Source organism: Pempheris klunzingeri, chromosome 6 (assembly GCF_042242105.1).
Source record: "Pempheris klunzingeri isolate RE-2024b chromosome 6, fPemKlu1.hap1, whole genome shotgun sequence".
Lineage (NCBI taxonomy): Eukaryota > Metazoa > Chordata > Actinopteri > Acropomatiformes > Pempheridae > Pempheris > Pempheris klunzingeri.
Window position 1 is genome coordinate 15703536 of NC_092017.1, and position 20980 is coordinate 15724515.

General features: G+C 40.1%; 2 protein-coding genes across 2 annotated transcripts; one reads left to right on the forward strand and one right to left on the reverse strand.

The window, feature by feature from the left end:
* Positions 1-1649: 1649 nt before the first annotated feature.
* On the reverse strand, positions 1650-15012 carry mfn1b (mitofusin 1b). The gene is made up of 18 exons (XM_070832026.1): positions 14873-15012; positions 14273-14430; positions 13981-14116; positions 13238-13400; positions 12120-12244; positions 11267-11375; positions 10289-10396; positions 9854-10007; positions 9442-9509; positions 7485-7606; positions 7016-7142; positions 6603-6707; positions 6335-6437; positions 5048-5274; positions 4698-4877; positions 4413-4609; positions 3440-3574; positions 1650-2723 (listed from the first exon to the last, which is right to left on the reverse strand). The coding sequence occupies exons 2-18, from the start codon at positions 14418-14420 to the stop codon at positions 2654-2656; spliced, it is 2277 nt and encodes a 758-aa protein (XP_070688127.1). The 5' UTR covers positions 14421-14430; positions 14873-15012; the 3' UTR covers positions 1650-2653.
* Positions 13200-20670, forward strand: plaat1 (phospholipase A and acyltransferase 1). The gene is made up of 5 exons (XM_070832027.1): positions 13200-13276; positions 17661-17710; positions 18094-18232; positions 19358-19626; positions 20506-20670. The coding sequence occupies exons 2-5, from the start codon at positions 17684-17686 to the stop codon at positions 20605-20607; spliced, it is 537 nt and encodes a 178-aa protein (XP_070688128.1). The 5' UTR covers positions 13200-13276; positions 17661-17683; the 3' UTR covers positions 20608-20670.
* The last annotated feature ends 310 nt before the right edge of the window (positions 20671-20980 follow it).

The window sequence follows — 20980 nt, forward strand, 5'->3', positions numbered from 1 at the left end:
AAGACCAGGGATTTGGTGCCATGATAATTCTCTTACAGTGCTATTGTGTGAAATTATAATCACTTGTTATTGAATAATTTTTATAGTCTTTTTCACACCAGACCTTTTTTTTGTATTTGTACAGTGGCTTGGTGATACTGATATGTTGCCATGAGTTATTGTAACCAATAAAAAGCTTCTAACCAAGAACACAAATCCAGCCTGATTTCCTTTACAAAAAAATTACTGTATACAAGTGTGAAAAAACTATTTACAGTATTTCATATAAATGTATGTTAAACAAAGCTTTTTTTATAGTGCATGTACTGTAAAATAATTCGCCCCAAAAACTAGAACCATTTGATGAGAAAATGGACATCCTCTTTCATTAATGCAAAGCACCTGAAAAAGGACTAAAGTGTAAGAAAATGATACACATCCAGAGACCATCTTATGATGGGATCACCAGCCACGATGTGAAATCGGTGTGTATGGTGAAATAAAACTCATGACACGACAGAAGAGAGGTGAACTGTGCCAGCTTTACTCAGTGTACTGAACCATCCTCTCATGATCAACTTTTAACATGTGTTAATACTGACATATGTGTGTTTTGGTGAAATATCAATTGATAGACTCTCCCTCCCCTTTGAACTGTTGTTTTTTTTCCAAAGGGCGTTTATAGGATTTTAGGACACTGAAGTCTTAGTCTGGACCTCTGTAGGCTCTGTAACAAGATCTATTTTAATGCTTTTTTATTCACTCTGACACTGATTGATTGATTGAAATTGATACATTGATGTAAAATGAATGTGGGCCAGGGGCAAATAGTGGAGGGCCAGTACAAAAAATGGCCCTTTTTGCACTTCCAGTGGCCTTACTTGGAACACACCCATCTCAGAACTCAACCTTCCTTGTGATCTCAACGATACACCTGTGAAGTGTTGTGACTGCATCTTACACGGTTGTGAAAGTCGCATTAACAAAATCTGGCCACAGACGGACATGTAAACACCTGACAAAGTACTAAAACTGCTTTAGTGACAGTTCCTGCTACAGTAGATGTTTCCAGGACCACATTCTCACACACACACTCACAGGGTAAAAATGCCAGCCACACACTGTAGCAGCTGTTAAGAAGAAACATTAACTATAAACTTCACTGAACTTAACATATCTGTTTTCTTGGCAGAATAGTTAACTGTGGACAAATCATTTGTGTGGTTATACTTGGCTCATTCTTCACAGCTGTTTGAGACAAAAAAATTCATGGTGGAACAAGTATAAAAATAAAAAAAAGACTGTAACCATGATGTTAGAACTGCAGCAGTAGTTACTTTCTTTCGTAGGTGCATCAATGACATGGTTATGTGTGCAGGGCCGCTGACCTTTCCTGGAAGTGGTGCAGGGAAACTTACAGCTCTCTGTTGAGAGAGAGAGACTGGAGCACGTGTTTGTGTAAGTTACAAATACAAACCGAATTGATGAAATATTCTGGATACTTAGCATTGTTTTTCCATGATCTGATGCAGGACATCTGAGAGATTAATGGGCCACTGTGGAGTTTACTTGCAAACAAACAAAAGCCATATTTACATTCAGTGTCTTTAAAATAAATGCACAGAAGTCAGTTTCTGATTGTGGCAGATTTAATACAATTGGGCAAATCTGGAGGTATCTCAACAAAGTTTCAAGAAAAAAGAAGACAGTTTTACAAGTGTAGACTGGTGTAATTGTCATTACAAGTCTAATGGGTATAAATAAAATAGGATATTATAAAATATATGAGGATTTCCAAAACCTTTGATCTATACAGTTTGGATTCTTAGAAAATAGAACATGAACCTACAGTATGTTAAAGACATGCTTTCCCTTTCTACTCGAATGATTTCACTCTGTGAATTTGCATTAACTAGGTCCTTACGATTCTTTTTTATTATTAAATATATTTATTTTTGTTGCTAACATACAGCAGATCATGTGCCTCAACAGATGCATATACGATCTTACAGACACACAAACTTCATTTGATCCACAAAAGTTAGTCAAAAAAGGCATATTCACAGTCAGAAGCACATCAGTGTCAAAATATAGCACCCGACCAGTAGCCTTCGCACCGACTGAGATTTCATCGGCAACTCCTACAGGGTCTCTGCATATCGGGAATCCAAGTTTCTTATACAGGCAGTTTTGTTTTACAGTTTGTTCACTGCTGTTTTTCGAGCACCTGGCTGGCTGAGGAGGAGGAGGAGGAGGAGGAGAAAATACTGTCTTGATTGGGCTGTTACTCTTCTCTGTCCACCAAGAGTGAAACTACAGATGACTTTCATCATCAGTTAAACTTGTTTGTTTTTATTCACCAAATTGGTTTACAAAATGTCAAAAAAATGCCTTCAAATTGACTATTTGATGTGACGAAAAAAAAAAAAAAAAAAAACTTAGGAAGGACCAAGACTTCACATGTGAGAAGCTGCAGAAGTTTTGTATTCTTGCCTAATAAATGACATTTCATTGGTTATCAAAATATCTATAGATCTCTTTTTGGATGATAGACCAATGAATTAGCCCATTAATCTTCTGTCCACACAGCGACCGTAGTGTAGTTTAGGTGATGAGGCTGAGGAATGACTGGCTCAACAAGAACCAAACTGTGGGAGTGATGAAGAGGAGCAGCTCACTGCTGAGGCTGCAGGTACTGGTTTGTGAACGCCTCCAACTGTTTCTCCAGCTCAGTCGCTTTATGTCTGCAGAGGAAACAAACACAAGTCAGATGACAGCTTGGACGTTTGTAGGTTTCATAAATTTTTTATTCTTAGTGTTCAGTCATTTATGACAGTAAAGCTCCATTCGTCAAAATATGTACAGGAGTTCCCAAACCTATCACAAACAGGAAATAGTTGCTGTGTTCAGTCCTACGCTGTTCTTTCCTTTCGTCACCTTGTTTTAAGAGCTAACTTGCATCCATATTTCTATTTCTCACATTGTGAAATAACTATGTACACGTTTATATTTGTCAATGCTCTACTTTAAGACAAAGCTATATTTGTTCCCAAAGCACAGACGGAGCAGTAGCAATAAAAACTGCATTTCATTTCTGTGCCATCTCTTCTCCTTCCCAAATATGACATAAAAAAACACAGCGAAAGCATCTTCAGCTCTGCTAACAAGTGCGATTTTGTACACAGGTACATCAGCCAATAACAAATGTGTATGTAGAGATCAGTTTGATTACCAACAAACTATTTTTTAAACCGTATCATGAGCTGACGGACTGCAGGATTATCCAGCAAGTTTAAGTTGGAACAAACACCAAAGGAAGGTGTTAGGAGGATATGAGGAATTAGATCTTTTACAGGTCTTGAGATGTTTGCTGTTTCTGTAGTATCATTCATGTCATCTACTCTGTCCCTCACTCTTTACCCTTCATGCTGCCCCCAATAAGAGAAGGAGATGGACTGACCGCAGGCTCTTGGAGTGGCTCTGGACGGTCTCCAGCTGATCTATCTTGGCTGTCAATTGGCGGATGTTAGCCTCCAGCTCTTTCTGCGTCTGGTCCACCTGCTGACAGAGCCGAGCAAAGGTCGTAGCCATCTCCCTGGCAACACAGAGGGCACAACGATGCAGTGGTTATTTATTTAGCCCTGTTACAGAAGGGAAAGCTGGGTGGGGCACAGTGGAGGGTGGGGCGGGGTTCTGTCTGTCTGCAAATTAAGAATATTATGGGGAGTCAGGCTTTATCAGTAGGTTGAATACGATTGACAGAAACTGAGGAAAGTTGTATTTTGATATCAGCATAAACATTGTTAGACTCTATGGGCTGTGACGTAAAGGACTAATCCACCCTTTAATACACCTATTTCTGATATTCAATCAGTAGCTTTTATAATTTCACAAATTTTAATGTCAAGTGTTTCAGGGTGGACTTCACCTTTACTCCATCAAAGAAAAACAAACTGTTAAGAACATTATGATACAGTAGATGAGCTTAATACAGTATAACATAATTGACATACAGACTAGAGTGCACAGATGATACAGAAGCAGCTTTTGTATTATAATTTCTTTCAGTCCTGATTGTTGGAGCCTGGAATACTTTTATTATGTTGTCCATTGCCTGGGTTTATAAAATGTGTGTCAAGATGGACGCAAAACAAATCAGCCTACGGGTACAAAAAAAGATAACTGAACCTGAAACTGAAGATTAAAAAGTGAATTATCTTACTGGTCTAACTGTAGTGATGAAATATGGTTATAATTTCTGTAGAAATTCAGGCTAAAAGAACATCCAGAAAATTAATTGGACCAGTTGTTACCATCTTAGTTTGTAACTCTCACACAGTGCACATTGAGTACAGGTGATGAAAACATATTTCCCCTGCTGTTCTGTCTAGTTTGTTCCATCAAATGACAGATGATACTCTACGGGGACTTACTGTTGGACCTGGTGGCTACAGTTCGCACTAGTAAAGCTGACGATGAGCTGCAGCTTCTCGGTTGCGTAGTCCACAAACTGGCGCTTCAGAGTTCGCTCCTTTGCCTTCGTGGTCCAGGTGAGTCTCTCGTACAGGTACAGCAAGCCATACAGTGAGGCTGACAGGGCAATCAGCCTCCAGCCAATTGTTCTATAGACCTTAGAAAACAAACAAACAAAGAGAAGCTGTGTTAGTATGTTCACGCCAGGAAGTTAACGTGCAAGAACGATTTTGGAAACAACATACCACTCCTCCAACGACGACAACGCCCATTGATGTGCGGGAAGTGAGGGATGCCACGTTGGTTGCCATGGCAACCATCAAGTCCTCCTGGGTCATAAGAGCCATCTCCTGGTTGGGCGGGGCTATCGTCGAGGGGGGTCCTGAGGAGGGCGTGCGGGCCAGGGGCAGCGCTGGTCGGGATACCTGAGTGATGACAGCAGAGCTTTTTTTAAAATCAGACTTTTTAAAAATTCTGTATGTGAACAAGGCTACATTTCACCAAAAGTAAGACTTGTTACATTACAGATCACAATTTGGATCAACAATGTCCTACGATTTAACCAACTCTTTCACACAGTCTTTCCAGCCTGTACCTGGAAGTTCTGGTCCACCAGTTTGAGTGCCCTCTCTGCGTTGGCTGATCCCAGGAAGCGGTGGACTAACGCCGTCCAGCCCAATGAAAACTGAAACTCAATGTTCTCCTGGAAGTTGTTGCAAAGTGTGGCACAGTTTAGGTCGTAGCTCAGGTCAAACTTCCTGCTGGGCACCAGCATGTTGACTTGGCTCTGGACTACAGACGGAAGCAGTGGGAGCATGCTCTCTGGAGAGTGAGAATACATGAAGTATGAGAATTAAAAGGACAGACAGAAATCAACAGCAGTCAGAGGATCATTTGTAACTTAGTTTGCATTTTAAACATGTAATGATACACACAAGAAAAGCTGTTTAACACTTTTAACTAAATTTTTCAGCTTTTTTAGGCACTAGAAAGCAGAAAAGACGTCAGAAACAACACAACCGCCACATTATGATTGTTGTTGTAAAGCAAAAAAGGAATATTTGATTTGAGTATCCGTGCTTTTCCTTATCTCTCCTGGGGGGAAAAAAAGAAGGAAAAGAAAATCACACCACAATTTCATAACAGCACCTGAGTCCTTTTCATCAGAGGGCACATTAACACCTTTCCAACATCACTGTCACTGAGCACAGCTTGCATGCGTGCCTGACACAGTGACGCATTTGTAGCATAATAGGACATGGGATGATGGCATTCAGCGAGGAGGGTAAATATAGCAGCATGCTGGGTGTCGCAGACCATAGCCTGAGCGTCCAAAAGGTTTTGACTAAGTTTAGCAACACTTTGTAAATGAGCTATTGAGTGAAAAAACAATGGTGGAAAGCAGGGAAAGATTTTGAGACAACCAACCATTCCTTTTAGCTTTCAATCATCACTATTCTTACATTTGCTCTTTTCAGCTTTATTAAGGTGTTATACTCAAGGCTACAGAATATCATACTTAACCTGGTTTTGACCAAGCTACGATCCTTCACTGACTGTGTCTTTTAAATTCACATTGATCATTAAGAGGTAAATCATAGGGTGCAGACAAGTTCACTGTAGTGAGTCAGGACTATTTTACACTACTTTATTGCATTTCAGAATGCTCTCCGTTATAATATATTATTAATCGTGAATTTCTCTCAGCCAACTTCTTGTTTCAGAAGAACTATTCACTCCTGATTGGCTAAACATAAAGGGCTGCAGACTGAGGTCAAAACATGGACTAAAACAGATTTGAACTGAAACATGGATAAAGCAACTCAGGGCTGCAAAGGTGATCTCATTATTTTGTACACAGTTATGATTGCAGTTTGAGTACCCATCATGTATCTCTGAGAGGACTGGATAGAAGCGTTGATGGCGTTAGAGCAGCGGAAGGCCAGATTCTTGCCCATCCCCTCCTCCACATGAGACAGCAGCTCCTGCCGACAGCAACAGGTGTCAGAGGTCAGAGGTCACACGGAGAGCAGTCAATAAAACAGAGAGACCGGAGTCTGGTCTCTAGTTTAAGACAAGTAACCTGACACAAGCAGATAATTCCACAGGAAAGATGTGATCACAGAGAATTAATCCGTGCCTCTACTTACAGACTTGTAGATCTTGAGGACATGTGGTGAGGGGTGGAAGTCTGCATGGAACTCATCGACGATTACGTGGAGACGGCAGATCTCCTCTCCCATGGCGTTGGATACCTGGATGAAACGCAGCCAGAGTTATCAGCCAGCTACAGCACATCAGCACAGGAGCCGGCAGGACTTCTGTGTCCCTCTCAAAGGAGCATACTCTGGACCACTTCTGTGTGATGGGCATTTTTCATTATTTTCTGATATCATAACCAAATAGTTAATCAAGAGGAGAATCAATACATTGAAAAACAAGTATTTGCCACCATAATTCAGAACTGTTGGTGTAAGCAAGTATGTCCTGTGGAGTAAATTGGAGGTAAAGGTACTTTATCAGGACATTCAATCGTTCTTGCACCAGTTGTCATCTACCTTACCTTAGACTCCACGTCCTCACTGATGGCCTTGATCTTCTTCTTGATGTCATCGATCAGCAAGTTGAGCTGATTCTTGACGAACTCCAGCCGGTCCATCTGATACTCTCTGTCCTCCAGTGCCGCGACTCTGAAGCCAACAGGAAGCAACATCACAAAAGCAAACTGGAAGCTGACCTGATTTCAAGTGATTTCAACAGTTAAAAGAATAAAAGAATCAGGTAAAGATACACAAAGTGCAACGAAGTAGAGAGAAGAATTTTTGGAGAAAAAACATCCACAGAAATCTTGTTACGCCGACATTTTTCTATTTTCGCAGACGTTTCATAGATTACCTCTCCTAGCCCTTCATAGCATTGACAAAAAGAGACAATCAGGTGACAGTATCAGATTACCAGATTAAATTCGTCTCTACCAACCCACTGCCAATAACAGTGGGAAAGGAAAAAAATGTACGGAGCAAGATACTCACCGCTTCTCTGCTGCTTCGATGTTGATGGCGTCCATGATGCCCTGGACTTTTTCTGTGATCAGCTTGGCCCTGATAGTGTGCTGCTCAAACTTTGTTTTCACTGCTGACTGCGAGATACACTCCTGCGAGGCCATAACACACAAGTTACTGTGACAGCTATAGGGGCTGCTGCTGGATAGGGTGCATGAACTGCACGCTACCAGGGACAAAGAATGGACAAGATAGACACCTGCTACTTTAACTGAGGAGAAGAACAGAAATGGAAACACAGGGATGAAAATGACAGCAGCAGTGTGTGTATCTTGGGTCCTACAGCCCACATGTTGTAAAGTCACAGTAATGTGTTGGTGAAACCTCAGCTAAATCATAAAAACATATACATACAAGAATGCAAGTGAAAGACAATTAAAAAAAAAAAACACTATTACATATAAAAGTAGGAATATGTGTCATTTTGGCTCAAGGCAGGTTATGCCTGAGGCAACGTTCTTATTTGATCACTTATAGTTGAAATCATTAGGATTTTCATGAAATTAAAACTATGGTCAGCATTAACGCTAACTCATCAGGTTGCTTATGAGATTGTGGAAAAAGGTCAATTATTGACCGACTTTTAAAACAACAGTTGGTTTGGCTGCACTGTAAACAAATACCTGTGCTGCTTTACAATTTTATTTCTAATAAAGTAGTTGCTCAACAAGTGTTTCCTGCACGGACCCTGACAGAAAGCCGCCCACCTCTGAGCCTGGTTCTGTTCGAGGTTTCTTCCCAAGTTTTTCCTGCCACTGTTGCCTAATATAATATCTGATGCTGCTCATGTGAGGATTCTTGAATCATTAATTTTGAATTCCTGAAGCATTGGGTCTCTCTCTTAATTAGAGAGTTTGGTCTAGACCTGCTCTTTATGGAAAGTGTCCTGAGATAACGCTGTTATGAATTGGCAGTATATAAACAAAGATTGATTGACTGATTGATTGATTAATTGCTCCCAGAATTCTGGGAAGTGTGGGATCAAACACCAAGTTACCATGGGACGGAAATCTAAAGGATTATGATAATTTCATCCCATTATGGACACAATTCAATTCCTGCTAGTTAAAAATCAAAAAAATCTCAACAAGATGCAAGAAACACAGAGACACAAAGAAAACTGAACAATCAAATTAGTCACAACAGAGGAAAACCAAAGTGCAATGAAAACAAACAGATGCCCTCGCCCAAGTGAATCTAGACTTCAGCAATGAAGACGCAGGTTGATGGAAAACGCACAGTGATTGGACTAGAAGGCTCTGGGTCTGCCGGCTTGACACTGAACCACTAAGCCAGGTTCAAGTAGTTGACTGCTCAGGTTAATAGTTATGATTACGAGGAGGAAACTAGTTGCTTCTTGTTTTATTCAGTTTCTTTCACCATGCAATAGTCTCAAACACATGCATGACAAACATGCAAACACACACACACACAGCAACTACATTTCTAAAAGTAGTATTTCTAAAATGCCCACAGAGTTTGTGTGACTGATTTAAAGTAAGCTCTGGCTCGCAGCCTGATGAGGCAGCTTCTTTCTGTATCTCCTATTCTGACTGAATTAAAAAATAGCCTCACTTCTCATTAACAGTGATTTCCCTCATCTCTCCGGTTGTTCATTCTCGCCAGCAGCAGCAGAGACAGCAGCATTTATCAGTTTGACAGATTCATCAGCATCTGTGTAAACAGCTGTTTTTGGCTTAATTTGAGTCGACACTGATTTAACTTCAGGTTGAGATGTCTGTCTTGTAGAAAATAGAACCGTGTCTAATCACATATACGCCAAAACTATTGAAAACTGCGGCATTTTGATTAAAATCTCTCTTGGGATTCAGTAAGGGAATACATTTTGCTTTGAGAAGTGGCAATAAAATTATTGGATGATAGAGGACTCACACACACACACACACACACACACACACACACACACCTCAAACCTCCTCTCAAAGCACTGGAACTCCTTCAGTCTCTCCTGAAAGCCCTCAGCCAGGGCTCCACCTGTTGGATGAAATGGTCACATTGTATGCAAAATAAAAACTACTCGTTATTATTGCTCAAACACAAAACTTGCATCAGCAAAGACGATTTATCTTACATCATATGTCAAATACGGAATTGTTTATTGATCAACTCAATTAATGTAATTACCGTTTGAATATTTTGTCATTTGCAAGATAAATCTAGTTTAGTGCTCCCGAACTACTCCTAGAACATTCAAGATTATAGTTGATTTGGTTTGATAAACAGAGTATGAAGGTTGTGAACAATATGAAACATAAAAATGTGGACACCGTTTCTCCATCCTCCTCAAATACAATATCAGCTTTAAGGCGAAGCCTCACCTGTTTCAGGCATGCCCTGTGCGCGCTGCATGCGGGAGTTGAGCACTTCTTTGGCAGAGACGAAGAAAATGCGGTTGGGTGCCTGATCACGGTCGACAACCTTCAGCTCCTCTACCAGAAAGTTCACACAGCGGTCTGTGTGCTGCTTTCTCACCTGAAGGAGGAAGTGTAAAATTCTTAGGTTGTGATATTCTTTTTTAATTTTGTATTGAGAAATCCATATAAAAAAATAAAATCATTAATATGGATACATGGCTAAAAACAAGTACATAAATACATTATTTTCATTGCATACATTGTAATTTAGTATGTCTCATTTTCATTTACATGTAGGTATCAAAAGGATTAATTAATTTTAATCGTTTTCTAAAAGAATTTTGGTAATTTTTGCAAAAGTCAGTAAAAATGATGAGCTACAATGGATGGTCGACTTACATCCTCCATGTATTCTGGTTCGTTTGCTGAAGCGTCCCAGCGGTTGTTGAGGATGAAGATGTTGGGCTTTGAAAGTCTTTCATTCACCTTGTGGAAAAAGTGCTTTTCCTAAATGGTGGAAGGTCGAAGAGAGACCGAGAGGTTTAGCACCATGCTAAATCAAAATATATGTTGGTTTTGACATAATAAAAAATGAAAGGCCTCCAACTTTACTATTGATTTAATATCAGTGCTGACATTGGTACAGGGTGTACTGTGCATGCAGTATCTCTCTCTATCCACAGTAAAGTTGGCAGCATGAATAAAAAAGGAGCCAGAAATCAGGCTCTGACTGACACATGACGCATTTTTTGCTACTTGACTATCTTGCATTATTTACACAATGCCTGGGTTTATTTCCATTGAATAGCCCAGAGGGGAAAGTGTGTTTGCTTTCCCTTTAAGAGCTGCTGCCGGGTTAAGGAGCTCTGTGATTGACAGTGTGTCTAGCTTCACATTGCATGAATGCCTGAGCCAAGAGAAACAAGAGTGGGGCCTGTGTGGCTGGATACAAAACACAGGCAGCCACATTCTCCACTCTGTAATCAGCTCAGCATAGAAAACATCCACACACAAGTGACTGACATGACTGAAAACTAACTGTGGCGTGTTACAATTAAGTGGTAAAATTACTCACTATCACCACTTTTTAAGGCATATTCAATGATAATGAGCTGCAGCAGTTAACAGCTAATATTCCACCCAGGAAATTGGGGAGAATCCTTTAATCAGTTGTTAAATGAGTATTACAAAGTATTACAGTAAGTTTTGAATTTAAGTCATCTAGCCTATTCCTTGCTTAAGTTATTCTTTTCTTGTAAACTACGTGTGAAAGTGTAGGTGCATTAATGACAATGGCCAAACCTTAACACCAACATATAGTGTAAACTCTACAGGGTATTAGTCAGATATGAGCGTCACGAGGCTCAAAGGCATTACTGTGTTCATAAGTGTAGATTCAGAGTTGGCCACCAGCACAAAGACATCAGCATCCAGGCAAAATTTGTCGATCCAGCTGTCCAGTTGTGACGTAACATCTGTTCCTGGGCTAGGAGGTGGAAGAGAAGTCAGGAGGTCAAATGCATGACATCTACAATATATGTGAAGTAATATGTCCACTTCAGCTTGATTTTTCTTCTGCACATCACTGTCCTTAAAGGAATAGTTTGGATTTTTTGTAGAGGGGTTTGTATGAGGTACTTATCCATAGTCAGTGCACATGATGGAAACTAAACAATGCACTGCTGTGGACAAGGTAAACAGCAAAATGTATTTAAGCAACCTAAAAAAGTCCACATCACTTTAAGTGTACACTACACTGGAACATTTCCACTGCTTTACCTTGCATCAGACAACCCTTTCAGACTGCTCTCCCTCTCTCTTTGCTCTCTTCAAAGCCGCCAGACTCCATTGATAAAAAACAGTAATTTTACCTTGCAGAAAGTGGGAGTTGCTGGTCTAAAATGACTGTTTTTGTCAAAGGAGTCAGGTGGCTTTGCTTTGAAGAGAGCGAAGAGAGAGAGCTTCAGTTCTCTGTTGAAAGTGTTTTCTTTTAGGTAGGCCATTTTTGGGCTATTATATTTTATTCTGCTGTCACCATCCACAGCAATATGTCCGTCTGGGGACTCCTTTCTGCTTCTCCAAACTGGGGGTGCCCCCGACTAGGTAGTAAGTAAGTACTTCACACAATCCCACTTCAAAACATCCAAACTATCCCTTTAACGCCCTAGAAACTGCTTGATATTTGTGAATGTGTCCTGAATTCTCACATCTGATTAACAGCTACTGTTACCTGTCTACAAGCACCAGGTCGTCTCGAAGCAGAGCACACTTGGTCTTTGGCCAAAACACACGGACGAGACAGCCGGCGTCCAGACTCTCATCCATGTGGAGTGCATGAGCCAGCTGGTTTACAGTCTGCAGAGGAGACGTAAACAAACTGACGTTATGGTTCTTAATCTTATAACTTCTCATTCATGTAAAAGCATTTTGCAGCAATTAGTTTTACCATGCTGTTAACATTATGAATTTCCCATAAGTAAATATTTCCTACAGATATCGTGATTGCATTTACCATGTAATATATCATGTAAAAGCAAACCGATGAAGCTGCTTTTTATGTTGAACCCGTTTCAACTTCATTCAGTTCAGTGAGTTAAAGTGAAGTCTCCCATATCAGGCTCTCATTTCAGACACCTGACACCACCGAAAATATCCCCCATACCTGCATCGGTCAACATGGCTGTAGGTTCAGGTGGCGTTTGCTCAATTCACACACGTCACATATGGAAAATTAAAACAAGCCAACAGCCAAGTGTAAACATCATCTGCCGTTATCACTTTCAATGCCGAAATTACAGCTAGCAGGTAAAAAATGACAAGCTGGGTATTTTTGTGTTATGAAAGCCCAGATCTCTTATCTGTTGTTGGTTTATATCCCTTTCTTTCACTGTTGTTTATAACGTTTTACTGATCTGTACATACCTATATTGCCAACTTTAAGGGGGCGTTTTGGTCTATAAATGGCTGTGTGGCCCATTTATAGACACAACAACAGTAAATCACGTTCCTGCTACACTAGCTGCACTTAGGCTAACCCCAGTCAAATCAACAGAGAAATGTGATGAAGTGCAACATCCCTTTCCCAACATACATAATCAGTGCAACTGGGTGACAACTGATCAAAGGCGATTCTGGTGTGTGTGTGTGTGTGTGTGTGTGTGTGTGTGTGTGTGTGTGTGTGTGTGTGTGTAAAACCATGTCCCAATTTACTCTAGCAGGAGTACAAAATAGTTCTCAGTCATTGAGACCAAGCAGTCCGAAGTAGATCCCAGTTATTAAAATGTGTAAATATTAGAATAGAAGACAGACTGGTGCTATTAAAAGACAAACAGTGCTGACAACATCTACCTTGATGCTCTTCTCTTCATCAGAGCCCTCCGTCTTGAGGTAGGCCTTGTCCTCATCAGTGCCCTCCACACTTAGGAAGCAGTTAGTAGTGTGGCCGATCCCGCTGGGCAGCACACGGTCCCTAAGCATGGCGTTTACGACTGTGCTTTTACCATTACTGGTCCTAAAAACAAACAAAATAGACACTGGCTTAATGTGGAGCCAAGCAATTTATTCACACTCCAAATTACGCTTGAATTGTACAAATGTAAAGTCCTAAAATGCCCAATCCTAATTTACATTAAATGTTAACGCAAAACAAATATGCAGTTAGTGATGCATCAGACTGACTAGATAATCCAGTTTCAACTGTTTTCCATTTAAGGAGATTCAAGAAACTGCACCGGCTCTCCAACTCTTTGCTCAGTCAGTCATGCAAACCTCTCAGTTTAGTCACAGACTCGTACTCCTATTGTTTTTTGAACCCAAAGCCTTTCCTTTGCATTAATGCAGAGCATAACAAGTATAAACTCAATAAGGCAGAATGGGTTTTAACAATAGAAAACAAATAAGGTGACTGAACAGAGTCCCTTCAAGCGTACCAGTCTAATTAAAACAAAATGAAAGCGAAAGCGAAGACTGGTTTAACTTACTAACACCTTTGGACATCACACCAATTATGTCAGTAACGCTGTTTGAGAATCACATCGGAACATTCTTCACTAAGAGAAACAAAACTCAGGTGTGCGAATTGATGCATTTACCTGCCGAAAAACGCCACTTTCATGTGTCTGCGTGCCAGCACCTCCTTAATCACAGCAAGTTTATCAGCATACGACTGAATCTCCAACATTTGATCCTGACTCGCAATCTTCTCCAAAGCTTTATTCCCACAGGTTTCTGCCCAACACACACAACACACACTTCATCAGCCGTTCAGATTGATTGATAAAACCAACATGCAGCTATTTGGTTGTATATTGCTGTTGACGTACTAAATTCCCAATATAATAAATATAACCTTCTTGAGCTGACTGACAAATAGTAAACTCTCACCTTCTACAAACTCTGAAGTTTCTCTCACGTAGTTCAGTAGTTGGTCAAACACATCGCTTATCTTCTTCTTGGCCACAACAAAGTGCTTCAGAGGAGAGAAATCCCCCCGAGCGGAGTCTGACCGTGTGAGTGGAGGGGCTGCAGCCATGGTGCTCAGTCTGGACACACAGAGGGGTCAAAAAGGGCAAACACGGTTATATCAGTGGGCACTCTGGATAACATGATGCTCATAATGTCTGGCTGTTTATGTTGATTATTAGTTGCACGACCTTTAGGGCAGGATATGTAAAACACTGCATAAAACCAGGCAACGTTAGGTTTAACAGTTTAGCTAGGTGCATTAATGTTTACTGTTAGTGAAGCCATAAGATACAAGTTAGCCGTGACATCGTGTAACTTCATGACACAGGAGAATAATGAGAGTTATTTACGTAAATAACTACACAAATGTGCGTTTGTTCTCAGTTTGAAAGTCTTGTGTTAAAACGAGCGGACGCATGCCAAACAAGCTAACATTAAGCTAGCTAACGGTACAAGCGGCAACGCGGTAGCCGGCTAGCATTAGCACAGCTGGCTAACTGGAGGTATTATTTTTCCTACCACAGTCCTTAGACAGCCAGTGTCTTCTTCTCATAACACAAACAGTATTGATCCGCTGTGACAGCGCAGATGATCCCTTTTCTCGCTGAACGATTACTTGCTGTCAGACGTGCTAACCTTGTTTGTATTTTGTTACTGCGTCAAGCTAGTCCCAACAGGAGCAGAGCTTCCGGAACACATTTCAAAATAAGAGGCCTGGGTTGCCACATTTGACATTGTGGCACAAGGACAACTATTTGAATGTATAAGAATAAGATTTTAGTTTTATATTTTAGACTTGCATATGCTCTAAATAGAGATATTTGTTATCCTTAAAACTTAACCGATTCACTCTTGAGACTGGTTTTGATTTTGCAGTGCATCCCTTGTTTATTTGACTGCTAGTAAATTTCATCATTTCAGTCATCTGTTGTCAGATTTTACTGGTTTAGTAGCCATTAGTCCTTTAATTATTGTCACAAGGTTAAATACATCAGGCTACTCTAAATGGGATAAATACAATCTCAAAGCAAAGTTTACTAAGTTTACTATATGCCTTCATATTGAAACTTTATTTCAATCTATGAATAATTGCATCAAAAACTTGGGATGAAATAAAAAATAAAGAAGAACAAATATACAAAATACACACATGCTACATATGATCTACTTCATAACTCATAAATTCACCCAGCTTACTGACAGACTTTTTTTCAAACATGACCTAACTCCTGTTTCTTTTTAATTAAATCTATAATCATTTCGAAACTACAAGTAACAAGTAACTTCCTGTTATTTTAAGATTCACCGGCGTGAGCTTGACGTAGCTGTCGGAGCAGGCGGAGTGGGCGGAAACAAATGACGTAAAGCCTGGCGGGCAGCAGCCAATCAGCGCGCAAAGAATGCATCCAGCCCCTGAGCTCTGCTGTAGTGAAGCTACAACAGATTATACACGACAGGTTTAGTGCATGGAAAGCTGACAGGCATGAAAAATAATGTCATGACATGAGAGTAAATGTAGTAATATTGCATGCAACAATCACGCATGTTAGAAAAGGATGAAAAAGAAAGGAAAAAATGTGTTTCCTACTGAGTTTTACTTTTTTCACTTGGAGAAGTTGCAGAAAGCTCCTTTACAATCTTCTCAGGGTTAACAGTTCCTCAAGCTTGGGATCTCAGGCCAGCATCAATTATGATATCACCACAGCAGTACACTGGCCCAAACATACTACAGTGGTGACCTACAGTAGTGACTGTATGTCCTGTGCAGGGTTGCAGGGGGTTGGAGTCTGTCACCCTGGACAGTTAGTTATTAGTCAAACATCTATTTCCAAGAACGATTTCAGAAATGTATTTCTTAGATTTTTGAATTCTAGATGCCATAATACCATACTAACACGTAACACCACAGGTTGCACCATAGGGAATATACAGTATGAACACGCACATGGGCTGCTGCACTACTGTCATGGCAGATCAAACAGCTTTTAAATGCAACCGGTCACATATATGTGTTGCCTTTGCAAACACACAATAGCTCCTATTCAGAAGAGCAGCATGGCTGCTTGTGAATGGGACAATGCCTGAGAGGAAGCGCCTCTCTGTGTGTATGTGAGTGTGTGACCTTAGCAACTGTGGCACACTGCCATCAGTGAGAGCGGCGGACACTGAAACACCTCCACCAGGACCTCCACCGTCTGAATTTGGCTGTTGGGATATTTGCCAACCTTTTGTCATCTCAGAAACTTGGAAATCGATCTCTTTCTGTTTCTCTTTTTCTTGCTGGACTTTTTTTTTTGTATTTTTGTGGTTATGTGCGGATTTACGATGGAGAATTAAAATGGTGAGGAAGAAAAAGCTGCTGGTGTTTGAGTAAGTATCATTCGTGAGTGCAATTTGCTTTGTGCTGACTGTTTGAGCCTCTGACATGAATTCAGTTCATCCAATAGCTCAATAAAATCACTATAACAACACTATAACATTACAACAAGGGACTTTAAAGGTGTCTTTGGCACTCATTTTTTATGTTTTACATGGTATTTCCACAGAATGTTTTGTACATGTCGTAATATTAGATGTTTATTGAGCATTACAACATGATTTATGACAAAATGATTTCATGATGTCAATATACAGTTAAATTAGAGTATGTTTTCATGTTAGCAGTACTCCACAAATGCTGCTGGAGTTTTGGATTAGGTGAATTAATACGTAGCTTTCTTTTTCAGCATCATACATTATTGATGAGATGGATATACTAATTGCCCTCCTGGGCAGATATAGATTTCGTGCCATCTATATGTGTCTTATTCATCCAAACTAAACTATTTTCTGTGGAAGCAACAGAAGATCGTTTTAATTATCATCTCATGTTGATCCAAGGCGAGTCATTTTTAGACCAAACTATCAGAAGTTGTGGACATGATATAAATTCACATTTTTATGGGTGATTATTTCTATGTGAAATAACCTGGACTCCAACTATTTTTTCTGCCAGCTTCTCCATTGTGTCGCTGCTATTGTGGCCACGCAGGTGACACAACAGCTTATGTGTGTATTGTCTGTGTGTGAGCTGGTGTGTATTGTCTGTGTGCGTATGTATGGGTGCCCTTTACATTGTACCATCCTATCTAGCATTCTCTCTCCCTGGGAATTTAGTTATTTTGCCCTTTTGAGTCTTGTTTTAGCTCAAACTAAGTCAGAAAATTCTAAAAATATTTGTCAGTTCTCTGATTCAGTGACCTGTCAGTGGGATCTTAATAGTTTTGTTGTTTGTTTTTTCTATCTGTGTTTTCTTTTTTTTTTTTAGAATTTGTGGAAGCATGATGTGGGATGGATAAACAACAACAAAACTCTGCTGTAAGTCGACTGAAAAGCGATTATTGTGACCTGAAATTTTTTATTTTTGAGTTTCTTTTTAATGACGGGTGAAAGTGAATATGTACTGAGGAGTATGAGGAGTATGAATGACCCCATTGACCTCCAAAAAAGGAAATGTGTGAGTCAGTGGTCATTTCAAGAGTCTATTTATAGCTATAGTTTCCCAAAATTGTAACATTTCACTTTGATTTAATCTGTGGCTCAATAGAAAAGTAAGGCATTGATTTATTTACCTTATAAAGGCCTGTCGTTCTGCATCAGGTGTTTCTTGACTTTAGCATGAACTCAGAGCGTAATCAATGTGTGAAATAGTTACACACTGTGTCTGTTTATACCTTATATCTCTCTCCCTCTCTGTGCAGATGGCCTCTAATGACCCCGACCTTCCCGACCTCTCTGGTGACCCCCAGCCTGGTGACCTCATTGAGATCTTCAGACCAGCCTATCAGCACTGGGCTCTCTACCTGGGAGATGGTTACATCATCAACCTAACTCCTGTTGGTCAGTAGGAACCTTCGAGAGACTGAGCTTTACGCTTAACAAAAAAAGACAAACACAGGGCGATTTTGACACACGATAGTAATGATAATAATAATATGGCCCATCATGGTACTAAAGACCACATATGATCTTAAATATGATCATTTAAACACCAGCGGTCAGATGTAGATGAATCTGAAGCATTTTGATGTCTATATTCCGGCTAAAGACGTGTTAATCTGCACCCCCAAACTCACAAAAACACCCCTTTAAACACGGACATGGAAAAGTAACCGCATATCAATTTACTCATTAGTTGTGACCTCCCTCTTTCCCTGGGTTTCCTATCTGTATCAAACAGGGGCAACATGCTAAAAATATTCTTTAGGAAAAAAAACGTATTCTAAGGAGGTATTTTTACAATACATTGTTGTAATGGTACTTTTACTTATGTTGAGGATCTAAATACTTCTTCCACCCCTGTGGTTTGATTAAATCCCCAGAAAAAATATTCTGTTACTTGAAATATTTGTGACTAAATATTTATCTATTGTTTTCAATTCTTATTTAATCAGGTAGTCTCATTCTCTCTTTTGCAAGAGAGGCCGGAGACCAAGCAACTTTCACAAAAACGCAATCGGCAAAACAGAACAACGCAGTTGCACAATAAACAAGAATTAGAGGAACATTTACATGAAACAGTAACAAGAATCATTGGAAAGATCAGATAATGAGGTTTTAAAGATTATGTTCTGTAGCTATTGGATTTAAGTACAAGAGGAGATGCAGAAGAGCTCTATGAATAAGCAACAATCAAAGCTGAAGTTTAAAAACATCCTCAGATAAGACTTTTGCACTTAAAAACTCAACATCAGCCCAACAACTATCTTCATATTCTGAATATAATGTGATTATTACATATCAGGGCTTGTGGCTGGTTGTGTACTCATGTAAGAATCATCATTATGATCAGACCTAAAATACTGAGGGCTTCAGGATCTCTTTTCTTGTGCATCTTCACATCTTCCATATTTTCCCAAAGCTGCAAGATTCCAGATCCAAGATCCTTAAAAAAAAATTCACTTTTGGCAAACACTTGTTGTGTACTCAGTGGAAGAAGATCTTGTCGCTCCTCTTCCTCTCCAGATGAGAGCCAGGCAGCCGCCATGTCCAGTGTGAAGTCCGTCTTCAGCAGGAAGGCAGTGGTGCGCATGCAGCTGCTGAAGGAGGTGGTGGGGAGCGACTCGTACCGTGTCAACAACAAGTATGACCACAACCACACACCCCTGCCCGTCTCTGAGATCATCCAGCGAGCGCAAGTCTTGATTGGCCAGGAGGTGTCTTATGACCTGCTGGGGAGCAACTGCGAGCACTTTGTTACCCTTCTGCGCTACGGGGAGGGGGTCTCCGAGCAGGTCTCTCACTGTTTGTTTTGTTTCAGTCTCATGTGTCATCAGGGCAAAACACTGACTTTTCACTCAACATAGCTCAGAGAATAAAGAATCCCAAATGTCACAACAGTCATAGTTTTGGTTGTGGAGAAGGTTTTAGAACAGGACAGGACAGTCAGTGAGCCTCACCATGAAATAAATACAACAACATTTACCTCATAAAGGCCTGTGTGACTTTCTGGACTCCAGATTGTTTGTATGTGTACTTTAACACTGCTGACCTCGGCTGGTCTGCTCTCTAGCCTACAGGAAGCCATGGATCAAAATGTAAAGAGACCCAATTTTACTTATTATTATCTTTTATCATTTGGCAAAATTAGATAAACCATAACTGGTTGGATTGAGGCATAGGTTTGGAGTTGTTTAAGTTATGGCTACAGTCAGGGTTAGTATTAAAGGGATACTCTGCCCAAAATCTATCATTTGAATGCCAAACTCTCCACGCCTTAGCCTCGGAAAGTGGCCCATGATGTATTTTCTTTCTTCAAAAGCAATAGCAGTTGTGGTAAGGTTAAATTAATTCAGATTATAATGGTTTACATTGGTACAATAGTTTATTGAACAGCTTGTAGGTAGAAAAAATGATCAAAACATCCCTATAAACCTCTCTAAAAAAAATCCATTCCATCCATTCTTATGTTGTTCTAATGCTGTAAAAGATGCTTGTGATTGTTTGTGTCTGCCTCCTCTCATAAGCAACAGACACATTTTGATATTTATGGCTGTTTTTGACTTGATGAGCTATACAATAATGTATTTACTCTTTAATGTATAGACTTGTGCCAAGCCGTAGATCACGGTAATCCTCAGTCCACCTCCTGTTCTCCTCCTTCGTCTCCACAGGCTACACGGGCCATTGGGGCCATCAGTTTGGTGACGGCAGCAGCCAGTGCCTTCTCTGTCCTGGGACTGATCAACACACGATCCAGAAACAGGCCTTTCTGACAGCTGTGCTCTTCACTGAAGGGTGTTGTCCCCCAGCATTCATGCGGCTGTGATTTAAAATTGATAAATAAAGCATTAATAAAAATCCAAACCACTGTGTTTGTTGTTCAGTAACCAGCCTCTAATAATTTACACAATATGGTTGCAGTTTCATGGTCAGATTTTAGGAGAAACCATCATCCAATAATGTCATATACTGAACTGGATAAATGCAATATTTAAATGCTAGAGCTGCAATGATTACTCAATTAATGTATTAAATTGATTAAATAAATCAGTTTGAGTGTATTTTTGAGAAAAGAGAAAAGTTAAAATTCTCTGATTCCAGCTTCTTAAATGTGAATATTTTCTGATTTCTTTACTCCTCTATGAC